Source organism: Haliotis cracherodii, unplaced genomic scaffold (genome assembly GCF_022045235.1).
Source record: "Haliotis cracherodii isolate W230 unplaced genomic scaffold, xgHalCrac1.p SCAF_10, whole genome shotgun sequence".
NCBI lineage: Eukaryota > Metazoa > Mollusca > Gastropoda > Lepetellida > Haliotidae > Haliotis > Haliotis cracherodii.
In genome coordinates this window covers 14,154,924-14,173,208 of record NW_027266265.1, presented here as the reverse complement: position 1 = coordinate 14,173,208, position 18,285 = coordinate 14,154,924, and the positions used below count along the sequence as shown (strand labels likewise).

Here is an 18,285-nt window from a genome sequence, read left to right as displayed (position 1 = left end):
AGCATCGACCCACGACTTTGGGGCATGACTGACATGCATCATCCTGGTCAGAGTTGAGAGGTGATCATTGACTTCCCACATAATTGATGAGGTTGTAAATACAAACACAAAGCAGTTTCTTCAGTAACGTGATATATTACCCAGATGTTAACAGAGAAACACTGACACATGCACAACATAGTCAGCGATTATTTTACACACGGAATTACAAGAATGTGAAATCAATATGAATTAAAGAACCAACAATTAAACAGTTTATACAGTTTGTTCCTTGTGGCGAGGGTCGTAATTACATTTCGTGACGGGTCTTTCCAACTGGCATTTCCTTTGTGAATCTCACAGAAAGGTTCCTTGAAGATCGCGTTGGGTTTTTTTCAGCAACCTGTCCTCTCTTGCTGTCTTTCAGAATGGATCTTACACTGGAAGTGACCTTCAACTTGCTTTCATTCTTATCTGTGGCCTTGGCCTTCACCAAGCTGTCACCGGAAGCAGACAAGTATGTCTTGACATGTGAGATCTTGCTTTGAACTTTGTCCTTTGACTTTCCTGTGTAAGGTCTTCGAGCCTTCCTTGGTTGAATTGGAGGACCGACGCTGGAGGAACTGGTCCGCTTATTGGTAGGAGTATGACAGGTCAGAGGGGCAGTCTGGCGCTGGAGAGCTGCCAGCTCTTCCTCCAGCTTCTTCCTCTGCTCCATCTCTGTCTGCTTCTCCTTCTCCCAGTCGCCCGCCAGTCCCTCTAGCGTCTGCTTCAGTTCCTGGAGCTCGGCCTGTGCCATTGTGTAACTGAGACGATAGTTGTAATACTCCAGCCTATAGTCCTGCCTCTCCGCCTCAACTTTCAGCCTTAAGGCGTTCTCCTCCCGGAGTTGTCTGGCCTGTCGCTCGTTCTCCTCTCTCAGCTTCTGATTCTCATTGAAAAGGTGATCGAGAAGACTGAAAAAAGATATGTCGATAGTTTAGAAGATATCGTTTCTCAAAGTCATTTTATCTATGATATTTGAATGAGATGCAGTATTTCTTGTTTTTCCTTTTTGTATATTTTAGACGAACGTTCATGAATATTAAACGAGACTGTGCCTACCTTTCCTCCAAATCTCCGACTTGAGATTTCAGGTCCATATACTGAACTGGAAACGAAAACAAAAACAAAAGTACAAACACCCGACTCGATTCCACTGTTATATAAAGACATACTTGGAATGTAACTGTAATTGCTTCAAACAAACACATCAAGTGATGATGTCTTGCATTTAATTTGTTTTGTATCATAAATTCAGGATCTCCTACCAAGTAAATCTTGATGCAGTTCTGGCGTTCTTGGACTACGAGGGCTAGACTGACGCTCGTTCGCCTCGAGTATGGGGGAGAGTAGTTTCCTACTCTTCAGTCGTTCTTGTGGATACATCTTCATCTGTGGGACAAAACATAATCACATTTGAATTTAGGAATTATTTGAGTTCCGTAATTACAATGGAGACGGAGTGTCATTTAATACAAAGGTAATTTATCGATAAAGAATTTCAGAGCCGTGAAATATAGATGTGAACGAGGGTTAGGAAACAAACGCTATCAGTAAAAGTAAACCAACTGTAGGAGTTAGACTGGCATTGCTTACCTAATACTGAGATGAGGTGTAGACTTGTGCAAGTAGATACAGATCAGCAACAAATGTGAAGTTTTGCAGCAGCAACAGATGTACGTCTGAACACTACCAAGTTGTGTCGGCGACTGAGTGGGAACCATCAACGTCGTCATGGAACCATTCTGTGACGTCATTTCCACTGTTTCTGTCTATGACGTCACTGGCAGTGTTCACCATGCACGATACGGCTTTATGTAAGCTGGGCTCCGTCTCTTCACGACACATAACAAATTATGCGTGTTGAAGACGCACAGATTAAGTCTCCTGTCAAAGCTGTAAAAGACGTCAGGGTGCATCTTTAATTCCATGATTACTTTACATTAGCAAAACCAAGCGCTTCACTCACACCTAACACGCGTCGATATTTCATAATAGTATATTTCACAGTTTGAAACTCGAGGTGGAACAGTTAAGATCACAAGTGAATAAAACACTTGGAAAATGGGACGGCGGGGTAGCCTGGTGGTTAAAGCGTTCACTCGTCACGCCGAAGACCCGGGTTCGATTCCAGACATGGGTACAATGTGTGAAGCTCATTTCTGGTGTCCCCCGCCGTGATATTGCTGGAATATTGCTAAAAGCTGCGTAAAACCATACTCACTCACTCACTTACGCACTTGGAAAAAGAATCGCTATCATCCACAAATTCCATCATGGCTGCAGGGTTACACTGGACTGAAATTAGTCACTGCGGAGTTGTGTCCCTTTTGTTTGGGTGCACTCTCCACTGTGATTCGTCGTAAAAATATTATGTCCGTGTCTTTTTCTCATATTGTTTTTGTTATATTACACACAACAGTCCGTATTGATTCAAAACAAATTCATAGCTTTCAAATATATGTCAGTAAGTTGTTCACAGTCAACATTTGTCATCAAATATTCACTGTTGAGTTTCTGGTGTAATAGTTGACAGGAAGCTCTTCTAGTGCGGTAACGTTTTCACTAACACTCCAGGTTGTAATAGACGTGACATTCATCTCGAGTTAACGTGCTGTTTGATAAAAGATGATCCATACTAAAGATGCTGCTCGATTCTGTAGAATAGGTTTGGAGAAGTTCCGAACTGGGGACACACTTATGTAAGATAGACTGGGGACACACTTATGTCAGACAGACTGGTGACACGCTTATGTCAGACAAACTGGGGACACACTTATGTCAGACAGATGGGGACACACTTATGTCAGACAGACTGGGGACACACTTATGTCAGACAGACTGGGGACACACTTAAGTCGGACAGACTGGAGACACACGGATGTCAGACAGACTGGGGAAACACTTAAGTCGGACAGACTGGAGACACGCTTATGCCGGACAGACTGGAGACACACTTATGTCGGATTAACTGGGGACACACGTATGTCAGACAGACTGTGGGCACACTTATGTCATACAGACTGGGAACACACTTATGTCAGACAGACTGGAGACACACTTGTGTCAGACAGATTGGAGACACACTTAAGTCAGACAGACTGGGGACACACGTTTGTCAGACAGACTGGGAACACACTTAAGTCGGACAGACTGGGGACACACGTTTGTCAGACAGACTGTGGATACACTTATGTTGGACAGACGGGAGACCCACTTATGACAGACAGACTGAGGACACACTTATGTTAGACAGACTGGGGACACGCTTATGCCGGACAGACTGGAGACACACTTATGTCGGATTGACCGGGGACACACGTATGTCAGACAGACTGGGGAGAGACTTATGTCAGACAGACTGGGGACACGCTTATGTCAGACAGAGTGGGGACACATTTATGTCAGACAGACTTGGGACTCACTTATGGCAGACGGACTGGGTACACACTTATGTCAGACAGACTGGAGACACACTTGTGTCAGACAGATTGGAGACACACTTAAGTCAGACAGACTGGAGACACACTTGTGTCAGACAGACTGGGAACACACGTATGTCAGACAGACTGGGGACAGACTTATGTCAGACAGACTGGGGACACACTTAAGTCGGACAGACTGGGGACACACGTTTGTCAGACAGACTGGGGACACGCTTATGTCAGACAGACTGGGGACACATTTATGTCAGACAGACTTGGGACTCACTTATGGCAGACGGACTGGGGACACACTTATGGCAGAAAGACTGGGGGGCGCATTTAATGTAGAGAAACTGGCTGCACATTACGTCAGACAGAATTATAACACCCTGGTGTTTCTTGAGATACTTTTATATACGACAGATAAATGAAAAAATACGTTTTTACGCTGCATTTGAACCGATATGCGAAGCGTAAATATTCCTGCAAAATAGTCATATAGAAAAACTGGACTTGTGCACATTACGTCAGACAAACTGGGGGCACAATTACTATAGACAGGTGGGGCACACTATATTTATACAGATTGGAGGCACAGTACAGTGGCACATTACGTCAAACTGGGGGCACAATTACTATAGACAGGTGGGAGCACACTATATTTATACAGATTGGAGGCACAGTACAGTGGCACATCACGTCAGACAGAGTGGCGGCACACTCGCGTGTCTTGAGATATAGCTGCACTGGGCATATCCTTGTAAAATTACGTGTATACGCTACATTTGCAAAGATATCTATAACGTAGATATGCATGCCATATGCGCATGTATGAAAACTGGTTAACAAACATCGGTCACAAAGGCGGGTGAAGGTTCAAAGGGTCAATGACGGACTCGGTTATCTTCACTCCATACACCCATGTCAGTAACTAAATGGGGACTTATTAATTCACTTCAAAATGATTTCATGACCATTTATATAGTAATTACGACACAGTGTATAGGATCTCATATATTATTTTCTATCTATGTAGAAAACAACCTGGTTCCATGTTCCCGCCGAACAAATGTTAATCTGAGGGAATGTCATGCTATTTTGAAGGAAAAGAAAGAAGAAATTTGGGGAACGAAATCATGTTTCCAACATTTCATGTCCCTCCACGAAATAAGGGGAACAGAGTTGTCTACCTTGTGTCAGGGTGTATACTCACTCATTGAACATGTAACGAATTGCGTCCTGAAGCTAATTACCCGGTAAGAAGAAATATAAATGACCTTTTAGTTTTAGTGTTCGATATAAACCTAAAGGTAAATATGAAAGTATTTGTTTTCTTCATCAACTTTCATCTATCGTGATCTATTCCCGCGAAGCGTGACATTTAGTCACGAATGCGAAACACGTGTGACGTACGGATTTAGTATCGTGACGCGTAGCGTGACAGTGTGTGCATGGGAGCAGGCAAACCAGTGGTAGAAAGTGTGAGCATCGACCCACGACTTTGGGGCATGACTGACATGCATCATCCTGGTCAGAGTTGAGAGGTGATCATTGACTTCCCACATAATTGATGAGGTTGTAAATACAAACACAAAGCAGTTTCTTCAGTAACGTGATATATTACCCAGATGTTAACAGAGAAACACTGACACATGCACAACATAGTCAGCGATTATTTTACACACGGAATTACAAGAATGTGAAATCAATATGAATTAAAGAACCAACAATTAAACAGTTTATACAGTTTGTTCCTTGTGGCGAGGGTCGTAATTACATTTCGTGACGGGTCTTTCCAACTGGCATTTCCTTTGTGAATCTCACAGAAAGGTTCCTTGAAGATCGCGTTGGGTTTTTTTCAGCAACCTGTCCTCTCTTGCTGTCTTTCAGAATGGATCTTACACTGGAAGTGACCTTCAACTTGCTTTCATTCTTATCTGTGGCCTTGGCCTTCACCAAGCTGTCACCGGAAGCAGACAAGTATGTCTTGACATGTGAGATCTTGCTTTGAACTTTGTCCTTTGACTTTCCTGTGTAAGGTCTTCGAGCCTTCCTTGGTTGAATTGGAGGACTGACGCTGGAGGAACTGGTCCGCTTATTGGCAGGAGTATGACAGGTCAGAGGGGCAGTCTGGCGCTGGAGAGCTGCCAGCTCTTCCTCCAGCTTCTTCCTCTGCTCCATCTCTGTCTGCTTCTCCTTCTCCCAGTCGCCCGCCAGTCCCTCTAGCGTCTGCTTCAGTTCCTGGAGCTCGGCCTGTGCCATTGTGTAACTGAGACGATAGTTGTAATACTCCAGCCTATAGTCCTGCCTCTCCGCCTCAACTTTCAGCCTTAAGGCGTTCTCCTCCCGGAGTTGTCGGGCCTGTCGCTCGTTCTCCTCTCTCAGCTTCTGATTCTCATTGAAAAGGTGATCGAGAAGACTGAAAAAAGATATGTCGATAGTTTAGAAGATATCGTTTCTCAAAGTCATTTTATCTATATTTGAATGAGATGCAGTATTTCTTGTTTTTCCTTTTTGTATATTTTAGACGAACGTTCATGAATATTAAACGAGACTGTGCCTACCTTTCCTCCAAATCTCCGACTTGAGATTTCAGGTCCATATACTGAACTGGAAACGAAAACAAAAACAAAAGTACAAACACCCGACTCGATTCCACTGTTATATAAAGACATACTTGGAATGTAACTGTAATTGCTTCAAACAAACACATCAAGTGATGATGTCTTGCATTTAATTTGTTTTGTATCATAAATTCAGGATCTCCTACCAAGTAAATCTTGATGCAGTTCTGGCGTTCTTGGACTACGAGGGCTAGACTGACGCTCGTTCGCCTCGAGTATGGGGGAGAGTAGTTTCCTACTCTTCAGTCGTTCTTGTGGATACATCTTCATCTGTGGGACAAAACATAATCACATTTGAATTTAGGAATTATTTGAGTTCCGTAATTACAATGGAGACGGAGTGTCATTTAATACAAAGGTAATTTATCGATAAAGAATTTCAGAGCCGTGAAATATAGATGTGAACGAGGGTTAGGAAACAAACGCTATCAGTAAAAGTAAACCAACTGTAGGAGTTAGACTGGCATTGCTTACCTAATACTGAGATGAGGTGTAGACTTGTGCAAGTAGATACAGATCAGCAACAAATGTGAAGTTTTGCAGCAGCAACAGATGTACGTCTGAACACTACCAAGTTGTGTCGGCGACTGAGTGGGAACCATCAACGTCGTCATGGAACCATTCTGTGACGTCATTTCCACTGTTTCTGTCTATGACGTCACTGGCAGTGTTCACCATGCACGATACGGCTTTATGTAAGCTGGGCTCCGTCTCTTCACGACACATAACAAATTATGCGTGTTGAAGACGCACAGATTAAGTCTCCTGTCAAAGCTGTAAAAGACGTCAGGGTGCATCTTTAATTCCATGATTACTTTACATTAGCAAAACCAAGCGCTTCACTCACACCTAACACGCGTCGATATTTCATAATAGTATATTTCACAGTTTGAAACTCGAGGTGGAACAGTTAAGATCACAAGTGAATAAAACACTTGGAAAATGGGACGGCGGGGTAGCCTGGTGGTTAAAGCGTTCACTCGTCACGCCGAAGACCCGGGTTCGATTCCCGACATGGGTACAATGTGTGAAGCTCATTTCTGGTGTCCCCCGCCGTGATATTGCTGGAATATTGCTAAAAGCTGCGTAAAACCATACTCACTCACTCACTTACGCACTTGGAAAAAGAATCGCGATCATCCACAAATTCCATCATGGCTGCAGGGTTACACTGGACTGAAATTAGTCACTGCGGAGTTGTGTCCCTTTTGTTTGGGTGCACTCTCCACTGAATACCAGAGCAAGCCTGTGATTCGTCGTAAAAATATTATGTCCGTGTCTTTTTCTCATATTGTTTTTGTTATATTACACACAACAGTCCGTATTGATTCAAAACAAATTCATAGCTTTCAAATATATGTCAGTAAGTTGTTCACAGTCAACATTTGTCATCAAATATTCACTGTTGAGTTTCTGGTGTAATAGTTGACAGGAAGCTCTTCTAGTGCGGTAACGTTTTCACTAACACTCCAGGTTGTAATAGACGTGACATTCATCTCGAGTTAACGTGCTGTCTGATACAAGATGATCCATACTAAAGATGCTGCTCGATTCTGTAGAATAGGTTTGGAGAAGTTCCGAACTGGGGACACACTTATGTAAGATAGACTGGGGACACACTTATGTCAGACAGACTGGTGACACGCTTATGTCAGACAAACTGGGGACACACTTATGTCAGACAGATGGGGACACACTTATGTCAGACAGACTGGGGACACACTTATGTCAGACAGACTGGGGACACACTTAAGTCGGACAGACTGGAGACACACGGATGTCAGACAGACTGGGGAAACACTTAAGTCGGACAGACTGGAGACACGCTTATGCCGGACAGACTGGAGACACACTTATGTCGGATTAACCGGGGACACACGTATGTCAGACAGACTGTGGGCACACTTATGTCATACAGACTGGGAACACACTTATGTCAGACAGACTGGAGACACACTTGTGTCAGACAGATTGGAGACACACTTAAGTCAGACAGACTGGGGACACACGTTTGTCAGACAGACTGGGAACACACTTAAGTCGGACAGACTGGGGACACACGTTTGTCAGACAGACTGTGGATACAGTTATGTTGGACAGACGGGAGACCCACTTATGACAGACAGACTGAGGACACACTTATGTTAGACAGACTGGGGACACGCTTATGCCGGACAGACTGGAGACACACTTATGTCGGATTAACCGGGGACACACGTATGTCAGACAGACTGTGGGCACACTTATGTCATACAGACTGGGAACACACTTATGTCAGACAGACTGGAGACACACTTGTGTCAGACAGATTGGAGACACACTTAAGTCAGACAGACTGGGGACACACGTTTGTCAGACAGACTGGGAACACACTTAAGTCGGACAGACTGGGGACACACGTTTGTCAGACAGACTGTGGATACACTTATGTTGGACAGACGGGAGACCCACTTATGACAGACAGACTGAGGACACACTTATGTTAGACAGACTGGGGACACGCTTATGCCGGACAGACTGGAGACACACTTATGTCGGATTGACCGGGGACACACGTATGTCAGACAGACTGGGGAGAGACTTATGTCAGACAGACTGGGGACACGCTTATGTCAGACAGAGTGGGGACACATTTATGTCAGACAGACTTGGGACTCACTTATGGCAGACGGACTGGGTACACACTTATGTCAGACAGACTGGAGACACACTTGTGTCAGACAGATTGGAGACACACTTAAGTCAAACAGACTGGGGACAGACTTATGTCAGACAGACTGGGAACACACGTATGTCAGACAGACTGGGGACAGACTGGGGACAGACTTATGTCAGACAGACTGGGGACACACTTAAGTCGGACAGACTGGGGACACACGTTTTTCAGACAGACTGGGGACACGCTTATGTCAGACAGAGTGGGGACACATTTATGTCAGACAGACTTGGGACTCACTTATGGCAGACGGACTGGGGACACACTTATGGCAGAAAGACTGGGGGCGCATTTAATGTAGAGAAACTGGCTGCACATTACGTCAGACAGAATTATAACACCCTGGTGTTTCTTGAGATACTTTTATATACGACAGATGAATGAAAAAATACGTTTTTACGCTGCATTTGAACCGATATGCGAAGCGTAAATATTCCTGCAAAATAGTCATATAGAAAAACTGGACTTGTGCACATTACGTCAGACAAACTGGGGGCACAATTACTATAGACAGGTGGGGCACACTATATTTATACAGATTGGAGGCACAGTACAGTGGCACATTATGTCAAACTGGGGGCACAATTACTATAGACAGGTGGGAGCACACTATATTTATACAGATTGGAGGCACAGTACAGTGGCACATCACGTCAGACAGAGTGGCGGCACACTCGCGTGTCTTGAGATATAGCTGCACTGGGCATATCCTTGTAAAATTACGTGTATACGCTACATTTGCAAAGATATCTATAACGTAGATATGCATGCCATATGCGCATGTATGAAAACTGGTTAACAAACATCGGTCACAAAGGCGGGTGAAGGTTCAAAGGGTCAATGACGGACTCGGTTATCTTCACTCCATACACCCATGTCAGTAACTAAATGGGGACTTATTAATTCACTTCAAAATGATTTCATGACCATTTATATAGTAATTACGACACAGTGTATAGGATCTCATATATTATTTTCTATCTATGTAGAAAACAACCTGGTTCCATGTTCCCGCCGAACAAATGTTAATCTGAGGGAATGTCATGCTATTTTGAAGGAAAAGAAAGAAGAAATTTGGGGAACGAAATCATGTTTCCAACATTTCATGTCCCTTTACGAAATAAGGGGAACAGAGTTGTCTACCTTGTGTCAGGGTGTATACTCACTCATTGAACATGTAACGAATTGCGTCCTGAAGCTAATTACCCGGTAAGAAGAAATATAAATGACCTTTTAGTTTTAGTGTTCGATATAAACCTAAAGGTAAATATGAAAGTATTTGTTTTCTTCATCAACTTTCATCTATCGTGATCTATTCCCGCGAAGCGTGACATTTAGTCACGAATGCGAAACACGTGTGACGTACGGATTTAGTATCGTGACGCGTAGCGTGACAGTGTGTGCATGGGAGCAGGCAAACCAGTGGTAGAAAGTGTGAGCATCGACCCACGACTTTGGGGCATGACTGACATGCATCATCCTGGTCAGAGTTGAGAGGTGATCATTGACTTCCCACATAATTGATGAGGTTGTAAATACAAACACAAAGCAGTTTCTTCAGTAACGTGATATATTACCCAGATGTTAACAGAGAAACACTGACACATGCACAACATAGTCAGCGATTATTTTACACACGGAATTACAAGAATGTGAAATCAATATGAATTAAAGAACCAACAATTAAACAGTTTATAAAGTTTGTTCCTTGTGGCGAGGGTCGTAATTACATTTCGTGACGGGTCTTTCCAACTGGCATTTCCTTTGTGAATCTCACAGAAAGGTTCCTTGAAGATCGCGTTGGGTTTTTTTCAGCAACCTGTCCTCTCTCGCTGTCTTTCAGAATGGATCTTACACTGGAAGTGACCTTCAACTTGCTTTCATTCTTATCTGTGGCCTTGGCCTTCACCAAGCTGTCACCGGAAGCAGACAAGTATGTCTTGACATGTGAGATCTTGCTTTGAACTTTGTCCTTTGACTTTCCTGTGTAAGGTCTTCGAGCCTTCCTTGGTTGAATTGGAGGACCGACGCTGGAGGAACTGGTCCGCTTATTGGCAGGAGTATGACAGGTCAGAGGGGCAGTCTGGCGCTGGAGAGCTGTCAGCTCTTCCTCCAGCTTCTTCCTCTGCTCCATCTCTGTCTGCTTCTCCTTCTCCCAGTCGCCCGCCAGTCCCTCTAGCGTCTGCTTCAGTTCCTGGAGCTCGGCCTGTGCCATTGTGTAACTGAGACGATAGTTGTAATACTCCAGCCTATAGTCCTGCCTCTCCGCCTCAACTTTCAGCCTTAAGGCGTTCTCCTCCCGGAGTTGTCGGGCCTGTCGCTCGTTCTCCTCTCTCAGCTTCTGATTCTCATTGAAAAGGTGATCGAGAAGACTGAAAAAAGATATGTCGATAGTTTAGAAAATATCGTTTCTCAAAGTCATTTTATCTATGATATTTGAATGAGATGCAGTATTTCTTGTTTTTCCTTTTTGTATATTTTAGACGAACGTTCATGAATATTAAACGAGACTGTGCCTACCTTTCCTCCAAATCTCCGACTTGAGATTTCAGGTCCATATACTGAACTGGAAACGAAAACAAAAACAAAAGTACAAACACCCGACTCGATTCAACTGTAATATAAAGAAATACTTGGAATGTAACTGTAATTGCTTCAAACAAACACATCAAGTGATGATGTCTTGCATTTAATTTGTTTTGTATCATAAATTCAGGATCTCCTACCAAGTAAATCTTGATGCAGTTCTTGCGTTCTTGGACTACGAGGGTTAGACTGACGCTCGTTCGCCTCGAGTATGGGGGAGAGTAGTTTCCTACTCTTCAGTCGTTCTTGTGGATACATCTTCATCTGTGGGACAAAACATAATCACATTTGAATTTAGGAATTATTTGAGTTCCGTAATTACATTGGAGACGGAGTGTCATTTAATACAAAGGTAATTTATTGATAAAGAATTTCAGAGCCGTGAAATATAGATGTGAACGAGGGTTAGGAAACAAACGCTATCAGTAAAAGTAAACCAACTGTAGGAGTTAGACTGGCATGGCTTACCTAATACTGAGATGAGGTGTAGACTTGTGCAAGTAGACACAGACCAGCAACAAATGTGAAGTTTTGCAACAGCAACAGATACACGTCTGAACACCACCAAGTTGTGTCGGCGACTGATTTGGGAACCATCAACGTCGTCATGGAACCATTCTGTGACGTCATTTCCACTGTTTCTGTCTATGACGTCACTGACAGTGTTCACCATGCACGATACGGCTTTATGTAAGCAGGGCTCCGTCTCTTCACGACACATAACAAATTATGCGTGTTGAAGACGCACAGATTAAGTCTCCTGTCAAAGCTGTAAAAGACGTCAGGGTGCATCTTTAATTCCATGATTACTTTACATTAAGAAAACCAAGCGCTCCACTCACACCTAACACGCGTCGATATTTCATAATACATATATATATTTCACAGTTTGAAACTCGAGGTGGAACAGTTAAGATCACAAGTGAATAAAACACTTGGAAAATGGGACGGCGGGGTAGCCTGGTGGTTAAAGCGTTCGCTCGTCACGCTGAAGACCCGGGTTCCATTCCCGACATGGGTACAATGTGTGAAGCTCATTTCTGGTGTCCCCCGCCGTGATATTGCTAGAATATTGCTAAATGCTGCGTAAAACCATACTCACTCACTCACTTACGCACTTGGAAAAAGAATCGCTATCATCCACAAATTCCATCATGACTGCAGGGTTACACTGGACTGAAATTAGTCACTGCGGAGTTGTGTCCCTTTTGTTTGGATGCACTCTCCACTGAATACCAGAGCAAGCCTGTGATTCGTCGTAAAAATATTATGTCCGTGTCTTTTTCTCATATTGTTTGTGTTCTATTACACACAACAGTCCGTATTGATTCAAAACAAATCCATAGCTTTCAAATATATGTCAGTAAGTTGTTCACAGTCAACATTTGTCATCAAATATTCACTGTTGAGTTTCTGGTGTAATAGTTGGCAGGAAGCTCTTCTAGTACGTTAACGTTTTAACTAACACTCCAGGTTGTAATAGACGTGACATTCATCTCGAGTTAACGTGCTGTCTGACACAAGATGATCCATTCTAAAGATGCTGCTCGATTCTGTATAATAGGTTTGGAGAAGTTCCCAACTGGGGACACACTTATGTCAGACAGACTGGGGACACGCTTATGTCAGACAGACTGGGGACACACTTATGTCAGACAAACTGGGGACACGCTTATGGCAGACAGACTGGGGACACACTTATGGCAGAGAGACTGGGGACACACTTATGGCAGACAGACTGGGGACACACTTATGTCAGACAAACTGGGGACACGCTTATGTCAGACAGACTGGGACACGCTTATGTCAGACTGACTGGGGACACACTTATGTCAGATAGACTGGGGACACGCTTATGTCAGACAGTCTGGAGAAACACTTATGGCAGACAGACTGTCGGGCGCATTTAATTCAGAGAAACTGGCTGCACATTACGTCAGACAGAATTATAACACGCTGGTGTTTCTTGGGATATTTTTATATACGATAGATAAATGAAAAAATACGTTTTTACGCTGCATTTGAACCGATATGCGAAGCGTAAATATTCCTTCAAAGTGGTCATATAGAAAAACTGGACTTGTGCACATTACGTCAGACAAACTGGGGGCACAATTACTATAGACAGGTGGGGGCACACTATATTTATACAGATTGGAGGCACAGTACAGTGGCACATTACCTCAGACAGAGTGGCGGCACACTCGCGTGTCTCGAGATATAGCTGCACTGGGCATATCCTTGTAAAATTACGTGTATACGCTACATTTGCAAAGATATCTATAACGTAGATATGCATGCCATATGCGCATGTATGAAAACTGGTTAACAAACATCGGTCACAAAGGCGGGTGAAGGTTCAAAGGGTCAATGACGGACTCGGTATTCTTCACTCCATACACCCATGTCAGTAACTAAATGGGGACTTATTAATCCATTTCAAAATGATTTCATGACCATTAATATAGTTATTACGACACAGTGTATAATATCTCATATATTATTTTCTATTTATGTAGAAAAAAAAACTGGTTCTATGTTCCCGCCGAACAAATGTTAATCCGAGGGAATGTCGTGCTATTTTGAAGGAAAGAAAGAAGAAATTTGGGGAACGAAATCATGTTTCCAATATTTCATGTCCCTCCACGAAATAAGGGGAACAGAGTTGTCTACCTTGTGTCAAGGTGTATACTCACTCATTGAACATGTAACGAATTGCGTCCTGAAGCTAATTACCCGGTAAGAAGAAATATAAATGACCTTTTAGTTTTAGTGTTCGATATAAACCTAAAGGTAAATATGAAAGTATTTGTTTTCTTCATCAACTTTCATCTATCGTGATCTATTCCCGCGAAGCGTGACATTTAGTCACGAATGCGAAACACGTGTGACGTACGGATTTAGTATCGTGACGCGTAGCGTGACAGTGTGTGCATGGGAGCAGGCAAACCAGTGGTAGAAAGTGTGAGCATCGACCCACGACTTTGGGGCACGACGGTCATGCATCATCCTGATCAGAGTTGAGAGGTGATCACTGACTTCCAACATAATTGATGAGGTTGTAAATACAAACACAAGGCAGTTTCTTCAGTAACGTGATATATTACCCAGACGTTAACAGAGAAACAATGACACATGCACGCCATAAGCAGCGATTATTTTACACACGGAATTACAAGAGTGTGAAATCAATATGAATTAAAGAACCAACAATTAAACTGTTTATAAAGTTTGTTCCTTGTGGCGAGGGTCGTAATTACATTTCGTGACGGATCTTTCCAACTGGCATTTCCTTTGTGAATCTAACAGAAAGGTTCCTGGAGGATCGGGTTGGCTTCTTTTCAGCATCCTGTCCTCTCTTTGTGTCTTTCAGAATGGATCTAACACTGGAAGTGACCTTCAACTTGCTTTCATTCTTATATGTGGCCTTGGCCTTCACCAAGTTGTCACCGGAAGCAGAGAAGTCTGTCTTCACATGTGAGATCCTGCTTGGAACTTTGTCCTTTGACTTTCCTGTGTAAGGTCTTCGAGCCTTCCTTGGTTGAACTGGAGGACTGACGCTGGAGGAACTGGTCCGCTTATTGGCAGGAGTGTGACAGGTCAGAGGGGCAGTCTGGCGCTGGAGAGCTACCAGATCTGCCTCCAGCTTCTTCTTCTGGTCCATCTCTGTCTGCTTCTCCTTCTCCCAGTCCCCCGCCAGTCCCTCTAGCGTCTGCTTCAGTTCCTGGAGCTCAGCCTGCGCCATTGTGTAACTGAGACGATAGTTGTAATACTCCAGCCTATAGTCCTGTCTCTCCGACTCAACTTTCAGCCTTAAGGCGTTCTCCTCCCGCAGTTGTCGAGCCTGTCGCTCGTTCTCCTCTCTCAGCTTCTGGTTCTCATTGAAAAGGTGATCGAGAAGACTGAAAAAGACATGTCGATAGTTTAGAAGATATCGTTTCTCAAAGTCATTTTGTCAATATTTAAATGAGGTGTACATTTCTTATTTTTCTATTTTGTATGTTGTACGCCAACATTAGACACATTGCACCTGCATGGCAGTGTGCATCAGGGATGGGCATCACGTGGTCTACAATGTAACGGTAGATGTGCTACGATTAAGTCTCATGACTGACAGAGAATAAGATTGTGTCGGTTCTAGATTAAACTAAAATGTTCATTTCTATGACTTATCACACCAAACGGACGTTCATGAATATTAAACGAGACTGTGCCTACCTTTCCTCCAAATCTCCGACTTGAGATTTCAGGTCCATGTACTGAACTGGAAACGAAAACAAAAACAAAAGTACAAACACCCGACTCGATTCTACTGTTATATAAAGACTAAAACATACTCGGAATGTAACTGTATTTTCTTCAAACAAACACATCAAGTAATGATATCTTGCATTTAATTTGTTTTGTATTTAAATTCAGGATCTCCTACCAAGTAAATCTTGATGCAGTTCTGGCGTTCTTGAACTTCGTGGGTCAGAGTGACGCTCGTCCGCCTCGAGTATGGGGGAGAGTAGTTTCCGACTCTTCAGTCGTTCTTGTGGATACATCTTCATCTGTGGGATAAAAATACATCTAATATGAATTTAGGAATTGGAGCATTTACATTGCAGACTGAGATTTGATCCAAATAGAACTAGTTTATGGACAAAACAATAACTAAAACATCAGACAAATAGGCAAAGTGATTCAATCTACACGTTACATATGTGCGTGAAAATCTATCAGAAAAAGACAGAAACATTTGAGTTCCGTAATTACATTGGAGACTGTGTGTTAATGAATACAAAAGTAATTTACTGATAAAGACTTTCAGACAAGTGAATATAGATGTGAACGAGGGTTAGCAAACAAAGGCTATCAGTAAAAGTAAACCAACTGTAGGAGTTAAACTTACATTTCTTACCTAATACTGAGATGAGGTGTAGACTTGTGCAAGTAGACACAGACCAGCAAACAAACGTGAAGTTTTGCAGCAGCAAGTTGCCAGCAACAGATGTACGTCTGAACACCACCAAGTTGTGTCGGCGACTGAGTGGGAACCATCAATGTCGTCATGGAACCATTCTGTGACGTCATTTCCACTGTTTCTGTCTATGACGTCACAGACAGTGTTTACCATGCTCGGTACAGCTTTATGTAAGCTGGGCTCCGTCTCTTCACGACACATAACAAATTATGCGTGTTGAAGACGCACAGATTAAGTCTCCTGTCAAAGCAGTCAAAGACGTCAGCATACATCTTTAATTCCATAATTACTTTATATTTAGAAAACCTAGTGTTTCACTCACATCTAATACGCGTCCATATTTTATAATAGTATAGTTCACGGTTCGATACTCGAGGTGGAACAGTTAAGATCACAAGTGAACAAAACACTTGGAAAATGGGGCGGTGGGGTAGCCTGGTGGTTAAAGCGTTCGCTCGTCACGCCGAAGGCCCGGGTTCTGTTCCCCACATGGGTACAATGTGAGAAGCTCATTTCTGGTTACCCCCGCCGTGATATTGCTGGAATATTGCTAAAAGCTGCGTAAAACCATTCTCACTCACTCACTTACACACTTGGAAAAAGAATCGCTATCATCCACAAATTACATCATGGTTACACTGGACTGATATTAGTCACTGCGGAGTTGTGTCCCTTTTGTTTGGGTGCACTCTCCACTGAATACCAGAGCCTTTGATCCGTCGTAAAAATATTATGTCCGTGTCTTTTTCTCATATTGTTTGTGTTATATTACACACAACAGTCCGTATTGATTCAAAACAAATCCATAGCTTTCAAATATATGTCAGTAAGTTGTTCACAGTCAACATTTGTCATCAAATATTCACTGTTGAGTTTTTCTGGTTTAATATTTGACAGGAAGCTCTTCTAGTGCGTTAGCGTTTCAACTAACACTCCAGGTTGTAATAGACGTGACATTCATCTCGAGTTAACGTGCTGTCTGACATCAGATGATCCGTACTAAATATGCTGCTCGATTCTGTAGAATAGGTTTGGAGAAGTTCCCAAGTGGGAACACACTTATGTCAGACAGACTTGAGATACGCTTATACCGGACAGACTGGGGACACACTTATGTCAGACAGACTGGGGACACACTTATGTCAGACAGACATGGGACACACTCATGTCACACTAATATATTATTTTCTATTTATGTAGAAACCAACGTATTAGTCCGAGAGAATATCATGCTATTTTGAGGGGAAAAGGAGAAGAAATTTGGGAAACGAAATACTGTTTCCAACATTTCATGTCCCTTCTTTGCATTGTGCCCGAAATAGAGCCACGCATGACCGGCACAAGAGGTACAGAGTTACCTACCTTGTGTCAGGGTTTATTCTTTCTCATTGAACATGTAACGTATTGCTTCCTGGAGCTAATTACTCGGTAAGAAGAAATATATAGAGAATACTACACTCATTCTCGTTAGATACCATTTTAACGAAACGAATGGACTTTCTATGGTATCTGATCCACGTTGAATATATATTTAAGTGTAAATACATAACAACTTTCGTTCATTGACAGAATAAACTGAAACCGGTTGCAAAATCTGGTTGCGCATGAATATTGATATATGCCCAATATATGGGCAATGTTGACATTTCTATGTATACGCATTAACAACATGCGCCTGCAGTTGTATTTGCAAACAAATCAGCACCGACACTCAAGATCCTTTTGGAAGAATTTCTTCAACTTAAGGTTCAAGAGTCATGTCGTTAGTACGCAGGAAACCTTTATAAGAAAATTTGAAATGTCACATTAGCGCCGCGCTTTGAATATCGGACCAAGGGTCGGTCACTCGCACTGCCGGGGTCCCGTCTGTGCATTCAAAATGATCAGCTGAATTTATATCATGTCCGAACCATTTTGGAAGAGGGAAATCAGAGTGTTCGCCAAAGA

The 18,285-nt window shown here is 42.9% G+C and overlaps 4 protein-coding genes across 4 annotated transcripts; all 4 read right to left on the bottom strand.

Annotated features, from left to right (window-relative positions):
* Positions 1–289: 289 nt before the first annotated feature.
* Positions 290–1,413, bottom strand: LOC139447040 (myosin-9-like). The gene is made up of 3 exons (XM_071228203.1): positions 1,290–1,413; positions 1,084–1,129; positions 290–935 (listed from the first exon to the last, which is right to left on the bottom strand). The coding sequence occupies exons 1-3, from the start codon at positions 1,411–1,413 to the stop codon at positions 290–292; spliced, it is 816 nt and encodes a 271-aa protein (XP_071084304.1).
* Positions 1,414–5,219: 3,806 nt separating this feature from the next.
* On the bottom strand, positions 5,220–6,340 carry LOC139447024 (paramyosin-like). The gene is made up of 3 exons (XM_071228202.1): positions 6,217–6,340; positions 6,011–6,056; positions 5,220–5,865 (listed from the first exon to the last, which is right to left on the bottom strand). The coding sequence occupies exons 1-3, from the start codon at positions 6,338–6,340 to the stop codon at positions 5,220–5,222; spliced, it is 816 nt and encodes a 271-aa protein (XP_071084303.1).
* A 4,172-nt stretch (positions 6,341–10,512) lies between these two features.
* Positions 10,513–11,636, bottom strand: LOC139447008 (uncharacterized). The gene is made up of 3 exons (XM_071228201.1): positions 11,513–11,636; positions 11,307–11,352; positions 10,513–11,158 (listed from the first exon to the last, which is right to left on the bottom strand). Exons 1-3 carry the CDS (start codon positions 11,634–11,636, stop codon positions 10,513–10,515), a joined length of 816 nt encoding a protein of 271 aa, XP_071084302.1.
* A 2,992-nt stretch (positions 11,637–14,628) lies between these two features.
* Positions 14,629–15,925, bottom strand: LOC139446991 (uncharacterized). Its single transcript, XM_071228200.1, has 3 exons — positions 15,802–15,925; positions 15,591–15,636; positions 14,629–15,274 (listed from the first exon to the last, which is right to left on the bottom strand). Exons 1-3 carry the CDS (start codon positions 15,923–15,925, stop codon positions 14,629–14,631), a joined length of 816 nt encoding a protein of 271 aa, XP_071084301.1.
* Positions 15,926–18,285: the final 2,360 nt, after the last annotated feature.